Source organism: Hemibagrus wyckioides, linkage group LG13, assembly GCF_019097595.1.
Source record: "Hemibagrus wyckioides isolate EC202008001 linkage group LG13, SWU_Hwy_1.0, whole genome shotgun sequence".
In the NCBI taxonomy this organism is placed as follows: domain Eukaryota; kingdom Metazoa; phylum Chordata; class Actinopteri; order Siluriformes; family Bagridae; genus Hemibagrus; species Hemibagrus wyckioides.
Window position 1 is genome coordinate 18,699 of NC_080722.1, and position 10,287 is coordinate 28,985.

General features: G+C 40.8%; 1 protein-coding gene across 2 annotated transcripts; it reads right to left on the reverse strand.

Annotated features, from left to right (window-relative positions):
* Window positions 1-425: 425 nt before the first annotated feature.
* Window positions 426-9,066, reverse strand: ndufb8 (NADH:ubiquinone oxidoreductase subunit B8). Of its 2 annotated transcripts, none has more exons than XM_058407009.1 (5): window positions 8,906-9,066; window positions 7,988-8,114; window positions 6,252-6,351; window positions 5,653-5,808; window positions 426-576 (listed from the first exon to the last, which is right to left on the reverse strand). In XM_058407009.1, exons 1-5 carry the CDS (start codon window positions 8,985-8,987, stop codon window positions 484-486), a joined length of 558 nt encoding a protein of 185 aa, XP_058262992.1. In that variant the 5' UTR covers window positions 8,988-9,066; the 3' UTR covers window positions 426-483. The 2 variants fall into 2 exon arrangements, with proteins under 2 accessions (XP_058262992.1, XP_058262991.1); XM_058407008.1 differs by having other exon boundaries at window positions 8,888-9,044.
* Between the last annotated feature and the right edge of the window lie 1,221 nt (window positions 9,067-10,287).

Genomic DNA, 10,287 nt, shown 5'->3' on the forward strand with positions numbered 1-10,287 from the left:
TACTGTATCATTCTATTGATATAAATCACACTAATAAAGATCAACAAACACTAAACTCAAATGGTCACTCTGAACTTCATCTCTTATACAATAACATTCCACAACTTACACAAAACACAGTAAACATTCAAATTAAATATTTATTATTATATTATTACAGAGTGTAGATCTATAGATTTCTCCTTACATTTTTGTTCTGTTAGTAATGATAGACAATACTTCCTTTCTCTTTTTGAGTCTCTAAATGAACTGAATAATGATTTATTTAATTTTAATTTCTTTAGTGTTCCAACTTCTTTTCTCTGCTCTCACTAATCTGGCCCTTCACTTTTATTCTCTCTAACTTAGTCGTCTAGACTGAAAACAGAAATTACTGCATAAATATCACTGTGTATATGTTAAAGCAAAACATTAAACAGAAAGAATGAAAGGTTTAGCTTTAACTTTATTATGCACATACACAGAAGTAAATCACACAAAATCTTAAATCTCATAATGTTTAACAGCTTCTGACTGCTTCTCAGGATCTCCACCATGTTCCAGGTACAGGTTGTTGTAGGGATACTGCTTTGGAGCCTGCACACAAAACCACCACATTTTCTAATACACAATAAATACATTCTAATAAACACAAATACAATCAGTGAAGGGAAAGACAACCAGAAAACTGCTGCTTATCACTACAGTCTCTAGAGTTGATACAGAATGGTGTGAAAACACATGCTGTGAGCAGAGGGACTGCAAGCTGAAACCACTAGTTCATTAGAGAGATCAGAATGTGTGTGTGTGAGAGAGAGAGAGAGAGAGAGAGAGAATAGCATCTTGGCAATGTTGAGTGTAGATTTTGGTCTTCATATATAGCAGACTGGGACACAGACTGGTCATCAGGGCTTTTAGCTGGTGGGGCTGCATAAAGAGAGAGCTAGCCAACTAACAGAACACTGCTCAGAGTCACTGATGATAATCTTGGTACAGTCCAGATTTAACCAGATTTTATGTCACATGGAACAGATGTCACCGATATAGATATTCTACCTCAAAACGATATAACATCACAGACCATCACCTCTTAGTATACACTTTACCTGTAAAACATATTAGATACGTCTCTCCATGTTATCGATTTGGTAGAACTATAACTCTGACCACTAAAGACAGATTCAACTTCTTACTAGACCCATAAATGCAGATGATTTAGATTAACTAACAGCATAGGCAATATTTTCACCAGCACACTAGACACTGTTGCCTCCATCCGACTAAAAAAGGTCAGAGATAAAACACCTGCACCGTGGTACAACAGTCATACTCACACCCTCAAGAGAGAAACCCGTGACCTCGAGCCAAAGTGGAGAACAACTAAATTAGAAGTTTTTAGAATTGTGTATAAAGACAGTCTGTCCAACTATAGACAGGCTCTAAAAGCTGCTAGGGCTGAACATCTGAGCAATCTGATAGAAATAAACCAGAACAATCCCGGATTCTTATTCAGTACAGTGGCTAAACTAACAAAACATCAGATTTCTGGAGAGAGTATTTCAGCACAGTTTAGAAGTGAGGACTAAAATTGATAGTATCAGGAACAAAATATTGGATGTTCAACCTTTGACAGTATCCGGTGATCCAGACCAGCCTAAAGCTCCACACTTAAAGCTACAATGCTTTACCAGCATAGGGCAGGAAGAGCTAGTTAAACTTATCACCACGGCTAAACCAACAACGTGTTTGTTAGATCCAATTCCAACTTGTGTGTGCCGACACACACACACACAAATTGTCCTGTTTGCACGCATATGTCACTTTACATTAAACTTTATATTGATCCTGTTTACATGTGTCACTTTAATATTTGCTCTCACTGTCTACACTGTTCTTTTGCACAGAGTCCGTCTATATGTTGTTTGTCTGCACTGTCCTGTCTCGTCATCCTGTGCACTTCTGTCGTATGTCTAGTTTTTCTTGCACCTTAAGTATAGTTTAGTTTTTATCTCTATGATATAGATCTATGTTTGTCTGTGTCTCTGTACTTTGTCTGTGTTCTGTGTAGCACCTCTGGTCTAGGAGGAATGTTGTTTCACTTCACTGTGTACTGCATCTGATATATATGGTTGAAGTGACAATAAAGCTTCTTTGACTTGACTTTGAAAGAAGTGATACATGCAGCTGGAGAGCCTCTTCTCAATATTATTAATTCCTCGTTATATCTAGGTCATGTCCCAAAACCTCTCAAGTTAGCAGTTATTAAGACTCTTCTTAAAAAACCGAAACTAGACCCTAATGAAATAAATTACAGACCGATTTCAAACCTTCTGTTTATATCTAAAATATTAGAAAAGGTATCAGCTCAATTATGCTCCTTCCTACAGGAAAACAATATCCTTGAAGAATTTCAGTCAGGTTTCAGGCCCCATCATAGTACAGAAACTGCACTAGTTAAAATCACTAATGAAGCTAAAATGTTTTTAGCTTCGGAACAAGGCTGCATCTCAACATTAGTCTTACTTGATCTTAGTGCTGCATTCCACACTATAGATCATAATATTCTTGTAGATCAATCACAAAATCACACAGGTATGCAGGGACATTAAAATGGTTTAGATCCTACCCGTCAGATACCATTTTGTAGATTTAAATGGAGAACAGTCCAGTGTAGTGCCAGTGAAATACGGGGTCCCACAAGGGTCAGTTTTAGGACCTCTGCTTTTCTCAGTTTGCTTTTCTCATACATGCTTCCATTGGGTGACATCATTAGAAGGCATGGGATTAGTTTCCATTGTTATGCCGATGATACCCAGTTATATATCTCATCAAAACCAGATGAAATATCTAATCTGTCTAGACTAACTGAGTGTGTTAAAGATATTAAAGATTGGATGACTGATAATTTCCTATTATTAAATTCTGATAAGACAGAGATATTACTTATTGATACAAAAACCAGTACACAGAAGCTCTCGCAATTCAGCTTGCATCTAGAAGGATGTACTGTTACTACTAGCTCAACAGTGAAAGACCTGGGTGTAATATTAGACAGCAACTTGTCCTTTGAAAATCATATTTCTAATATCACAAAAACAGCCTTCTTCCATCTTAGAAATATTGCCAAGCTTAGGAACATTTTATCTGTATCTGATGCAGAAAAACTAGTTCATGCATTCCTGACCTCCAGACTGGACTACTGTAATGCATTACTAGGTGTTTGTCCTGCATCTTCAATAAACAAGCTACAGTTAGTCCAGAATGCAGCCGCCAGAGTTCTTACCAGATCAAGAAGATATGATCATATAACCCCAATATTATCATCCCTGCACTGGCTACCTGTGAAGTTTAGAATTGACTATAAACTAGCTCTACTTACATACAAGGCTCTAATTGGTTTAGCTCCCACCTACACTATATTGCCAAAAGTATTCGCTCACCCATCCAAATAATCAGAATCAGGTGTTCCAATCACTTCCATGGCCACAGGTGTATAAAATCAAGCACCTAGGCATGCAGACTGTTTTTACAAACATTTGTGAAAGAATAGGTCGCTCTCAGGAGCTCAGTGAATTCCAGCGTGGAACTGTGATAGGATGCCACCTGTGCAACAAATCCAGTCGTGAAATTTCCTTGCTCCTAAATATTCCACAGACAACTGTCAGCTGTATTATAAGAACGTGGAAGTGTTTGGGAACGACAGCAACTCAGCCACGAAGTGGTAGGCCACGTAAACTGACGGAGCGGGGTCAGCGGATGCTGAGGCGCATAGTGCGAAGAGGTCGCCAACTTTCTGCAGAGTCAATCGCTACAGACCTCCAAACTTCATGTGGCCTTCAGATTAGCTCAAGAACAGTGCGCAGAGAGCTTCATGGAATGGGTTTCCATGGCCGAGCAGCTGCATCCAAGCCATACATCACCAAGTGCAATGCAAAGCGTCGGATGCAGTGGTGTAAAGCACGCCGCCACTGGACTCTAGAGCAGTGGAGACGCGTTCTCTGGAGTGACGAATCGCGCTTCTCCATCTGGCCATCTGATGGACGAGTCTGGGTTTGGCGGTTGCCAGGAGAACGGTACTTGTCTGACTGCATTGTGCCAAGTGTAAAGTTTGGTGGAGGGGGGATTATGGTGTGGGGTTGTTTTTCAGGAGCTGGGCTTGGCCCCTTAGTTCCAGTGAAAGGAACTCTGAATGCTTCAGCATACCAAGACATTTTGGACAATTCCATGCTCCCAACTTTGTGGGAACAGTTTGGAGCTGGCCCCTTCCTCTTCCAACATGACTGTGCACCAGTGACCAAAGCAAGGTCCATAAAGACATGGATGACAGAGTCTGGTGTGGAGGAACTTGACTGACCTGCACAGAGTCCTGACCTCAACCCCATAGAACACCTTTGGGATGAATTAGAGCGGAGACTGAGAGCCAGACCTTCTCGTCCAACATCAGTGTGTGACCTCACAAATGCGCTTCTGGAAGAATGGTCAAAAATTCCCATAAACACACTCCTAAACCTTGTGGACAGCCTTCCCAGAAGAGTTGAAGCTGTTATAGCTGCAAAGGGTGGACTGACGTCATATTGAACCCTATGGATTAGGAATGGGATGTCACTTAAGTTCATATGCGAGTCAAGGTAGGTGAGCGAATACTTTTGGCAATATAGTGTATCTCTCCAGTCTTCTAACACGTTACAATCCACCACGCTCTTTAAGATCACAAAATTCCGGACTTCTGGTAGTTCCCAGAATATTAAAGTCCACAAAAGGGGGTAGAGCGTTTTCGTATTTAGCTCCTAAACTTTGGACTAGTCTTCGGGGCTCAGACACAGTCTCCCAGTTTAAATGTAGACTAAAGACTCATCTCTTTATCCTTGCAAACATCTAACATCCCATAACCTTGGGCTCCAGTACATCTGATTAAATACACATTATCATCTAGTACTGCTAATATCATGAACAGCAGCTACGCTAATTCCTTTCCACCTGTTCCTTTTTCTACCCATCCCGAGGCATCTGGAGGCTGTTCCAGCTCCAGTAGACAGAGACCAATCCTGCAAGAATCCTAAAGCATCCAGAGAAGAACCAGAACCAGCTGGATTCTGCTTTGTGAGGATTTGGGTATATCAAAGCAATGCTGCCAGCCCTATGTGGACTTTGAGGAGGACAACAACCTCCTAATCAATACACACACTAACATTCTACATCACACTGTAGACTGTACATAACTGCAGAAAGGACATTGTTCATATCACACACTTCGCTGTTTATAATAATTTATAAATCATACTCTCCTGTGTCACCCAAATGAAGATGCGTTTCCCTTTTGAGTCTGGTTCCTCTCAAGGTTTCTTCCTCATACCATCTGTCCTGGGAGTTTGTCCTTGCCATAGTCACCATAGGCTTGATCACTAGGGATGATTTTGTCTAATATCTAGAACTTTTTGTATGTTTTTTGTTCCCATTTTCTGTAAGGCTGCTTTGAGATGATGTTCATTGTTAAAAGCGCTAGAAAGAGTTAATACAAATAAAAATGAATTGAATTAACTGCTCAATAATTTATTCTGCATTTCCTGTACATTTACGTTTGGAATTACTGCTAAAAGGTTGTTTAGGGAGGAACACTGCCCCGTGTGTGTGTGTGTGTGTGTGTGTGTGTGTGTGAGAGAGAGAGAGACTTACTACAGGTTGGTAGGCAGGGAACATCTCCCCCAGGCCAAACATGACCATCATGAAGGTGAAGAACCCAAAGAAGCGCTTGCACATGGTGGACCAGTCAACGGGGCTGGGAGATGTGTCCACTCTGTTCCTGATGTACATGTCAAAGTCAAAGTGAATCTACACACACACACACAAAGCATTAAAGCCTGTATCAGTCACACACACATGATATAAATTCAAGTCAAATCACATTAAAATTTACATTAATCTCATTTATACAATGGAGCAGTAACCTTAAGGGCCAGGCTCAAGGGGCAGTTGGGGCTTGGAGGTGCAGATATTTGATCAGAATGCCTTATCCTCTGAGCTACAGCAGTCCCAAACATGGGGACGTGATACATTATACACAACGCATGCTAATGTGGTTTGTTTCAGTTTAATTAGGTCTGATCCAGTTCAGTTCTGCTTGCTTTGTTTCAGTTTTGAGTCAATTATATCTGGTCTGATCCGGTTCAGTTCTGTTTGGTTTGTTTTGGGTCGATTGTACCTGTACTTTGCAATGACAATAAAGTCGTATCTATCTATCTGATCCGGTTTCGTTCTGTGTGGTGTGAGTGTACCGGTTCGCCCCAGTTCCTCCGCAGGTCTGGATGGTCCCACTGGTACCAGGGGTCTCGCTCATGCTGGGAGCGGTCCGGCAGAATTGGGTAATCGCCATAGCTACAGCAACAAACAATAAATAAAGCAACACCTGTTAGTGATTGCTCCATAAGCTACATAGAGTAAATAAAGGATGTGTATTTATTTATTTCATTAAACCACAGAAATACTGCTGGGACACAACACCAAACTACAGCATAGAGCCGCAGTCATTTATTTCCTATTTGCAGAATTTAAAAAAGATTGTTGCAACCTTCTGAGACACTTCAGTAATGCCGAGTTCACACTGAACGACTTTTCAGTCACTGACTAGTTTTGCAAAATCAAAGCCAATCGGAGCTTGTGCACGCGAGTGACAATCACACAATCACACACGCCAACTCAAAGTCCTGCAGTGTGAAAGGAATTCTGACTGAAACATACCTCGGCGATGACCTACAGCCAATGAGAGAGCGAGATACAGGGCAGCGGTCAGTTCAGGGAGGAGTTATCGACCATAATAACAGCAAGCACGGCTTCAGTTGGAGCACAATATTATAGTTTAATGGAGTTTATAGGATTTTATCAAACAAAAATGTCTCAAATATAGTTATATCAGAATAAATAAGCTTTACAATTAAATAAAAAAATAAAAGCAGAAACATCAGCAGCAGGACACTGCAAAATTATTCATTTGGTCAATTCTACAGAACAGACAATCCTTGTTTCCTACACTGACCATTTGGATGGAGAACTTTTTGCAGGGTTCCATTCTCAGTCTTGCGCGAGAACTCTGATCTCATGTGTGATCTTGCGTTATTTCTTTATTATTTCTGCCTTACGTTCGGTTGTGGAACGCAGCTTGTGGACCAGACAGAGTTATGGACGATTCTACCTATTATGAAGTCATGCAGTGTGAAACCTCCCGTCACCGATCCATCATACAGTGTGAACACAGCAATGACTGAATGCTAACACAGATAGCGGTGCGGTGTGAACACAGCAGTGACTGAATGCTAACACAGATAGCGGTGCGGTGTGAACACTGCAGCTTAAAGAAAGAGCTAGCCAGGTGTGGTAACTAAATGTAGGGTTAGCTTTTATTGCTTCACTCAATCTGGAGACATCATAAACATAAGGTTTTATTCACTGTCACTCATGCAGTGTTCAGGTTTGAGAGAAATTTTATAACCTAGTCCCTCGATGCGACAGATAATGATGTACTGTAACAGCCTCGGGTTATACCGCATCACCTCGCTTCAGTACATGGTCCAACAACAGAAGAATTTTATAACAATTTAGAAGAGTTTCTGTTCTTCAGAGCATGCATGACTTCCACAGTCTTTCACTGTATGGAGCAGACACAGTGGAGTATAAGACTGAATGGTCATTACAACACCAGATGACCATTTCCTGATGTGACTGGTCTCATCCTCCTGTTCACAGTTCACTGTTTTAGTGACCGCAAGTCTCCCATCTCCTGGGGCTGCAAACAAGCCCAAATCATCAGCCCTCCACCAGCATGCTTGGAATTTGGTATGAGGTGTGTGTTTTCATCAAACATGGACCAAGCACCTCCATCCAGGTCTCCTCAGTCCAAAAGAGACATGATGAACACGATAATGTGATTATTAAATGTTCTGACTCAGACTGAACTAGCTAGAAGATAAACCTGTCAAGAAAATAGAATGTGTGTGTGTGTGTGTGTGTAACCAACCCCTGTCCATTATCAGGGTGTGGCTGGTAGTCCTCCAGTCTTACGTTGTACTTCTTTGCGGCAGCAGCTCGCTCTTCTGCTGTGTGAGGATATGGTCCGGGGAGCACATCCCGCGAGGAACCGGAGGCTGCACACACACGCACACACACGTGCACCCCTAAGCATTAATGTTGCTTATTTCTTTACATTATTTTAATAAATAAACAGGATTTAAATTATTGTAAATATTAAACGCATTCAAAATGTGACTAACGACACTGACCAGCCATAACATTCAAAACCACGGCTCAGTGAGGTGAATAACCGGAGTGACCGGACACAGGGACTTGGGGATAAATCTGAACCTGCTGTTGTTCCTTGGAGAACTTTAGAGACTGTACTGACCACTGAACACCACCAGCTGTTTTCCAACATCACCTGAGAGACCTGCCTGGTCACAGCTGGATAATAAGCCCCGCCCCCGGACAGGTAGCACTGTGACCAGGTCATCATGGTCACGACATGTCATTAATGATTAGTGTATGTAATATTGTCACATTAAAATAACAATCTGCGGATAGTTTTATATTTTTTTTGAATAATGCCCGTTTCCCTCAGAGGATTTTAGGCTTAAATTAATAAATTGACCAGTCCAGACTTTACAGCTGTTATTAACGCTGTTTCTCTCTTCTGTTTAAAATTCTACAACAAGGCTGAAATGTGCCGCGTATTACACTGAAAAAGGAAAATAAGTGTATAGTAATAATAATAATAATAATAATAATAATAATAATAATAATAATAATCTACATCGCCTAACACTGAGAATAAGGTTATATCAGACCTTAGCGTGTTTTGGTATAAACACATCATTAAACAACTCACTTTTAACATAAGTTTATAAGAATAAATAAAACTCACAGAGACAGAGACACTGACCTGCTCTCGCGGAAAATAAATTATAAAAGATTTGTCCTCTGTTTCTGAAAACAACTCGGCGTCCTCCAGCCAGCGCCGCCATTTTCACAGAGGTTCAGCACAGCGCATGCGCACCACGCAATCTCTCGGCGGAAATACTTCACCGCTAATGTCCTCTTCCTCTTCTTCGCCTTCTTCTTCTTCTTCTTCTTCTTCTTCTTCTTCTTCCTCTTCTGTTGCTTAAATAGCGTTAAGGTGCATATTCCGCCACCTACTGGATTGGAGTATGGAGCGCAACTTGGTTGGTAGCAGTGGTGGACCGTCAGGGTCAGTAAGTCCTTCTCTGCTGCCCTAAACAGCAGTGATCTGAATCACTGCATTTTAATATATTTAATATATTTTCCATGAATGTGTAATAAATTATTCCCAATAGTCTATTCTCTACATTTCATAGCTTTTCTCTCGGTTGCGCTGCTTCCAGTAGTGTATATTTATGATAAGAGTATTTATCCAATCATATTTCAGACAGTGGATGACATCATGTGTTCCCAGAGTGGAAATCTGCCTTAAGGCCTTCAGAATCAATAGTGCAGGCGCCCAGAGCTTAAAATAAGTGGCAATGAAACTGTTCCATTAACCAATCAGATTTGGAGTTGGCGTCACTGGGGGCCATCTAGCAGGTGTACGATTACGTCAGCAATTTCCCGTCCTTTGATTGGATAATTGGAGTCGTCAGAGGCAGTGACCCGCACAAACTAAATAATATATATATATTAACTCACAATGGCTGACAGAGGAGAAGAAATCGATTTGGTTGGGGACATCCTTACAAATACATTTTCAAGGCGGACTTTTTAAGAAAATTAATTTGATTCCTCAAAATAGCTGGTAGGCTTTTTCAAGAACCATTTTTGCTTTTGGGTTTTCTTTTGCACAAAACAAACAGTTTGCCTTTATTCCAGATCCCCTGTGGGTTTTTTTTTGTTTTTTTTGCTGCAGTGAAAGGAAACTTGAATTGTGTTTATTTGTTTTTTTGCTATATGTAATGTCATTTTATTCATGTTCGCTATAAGAGCCTGTGACACAGCGCACTGTTATACAGTGTTTCTATATTCCCTGCATCTCATTTTGGGATGCTGCGTCCTCCGGAGATTGCAGTTTGCTGCATACAGCATCAAGAATGTCTTTTTTGAGAAAAATAATCGTAATGAAAATTGACTATTCATTGCCGTGGCGTCATAATGATGCTATAGAGGTGGATGTGGATGCTAATAGAGGTGCCCCATTTTTCATGAGCTGAACTCAAAGATCCAAGACTTTTTCTATGTACACAAAAGGCCTATTTCTCTCAAATATTGTTTACAAATCTGTCTAAATCTGTTAGTGAGCACTTCTCCTTTGCT

Bases quoted from the DNA above. Each gene is read 5' to 3' on its own strand.
- ndufb8 (XM_058407008.1), bottom strand. From the start codon at position 8,987: ATGGCGGCGCTGGCTGGAGGACGCCGAGTTGTTTTCAGAAACAGAGGA. The intron at 6,352-7,987 runs GTTGGTTACACA...TTGTTGCTGTAG, and splicing joins CACCCTGATAATGGACAGGG to CTATGGCGATTACCCAATTC. The intron at 577-5,652 runs GTAAGTCTCTCT...TTTTGTGTGCAG, and splicing joins TCCCTGCCTACCAACCTGTA to GCTCCAAAGCAGTATCCCTA.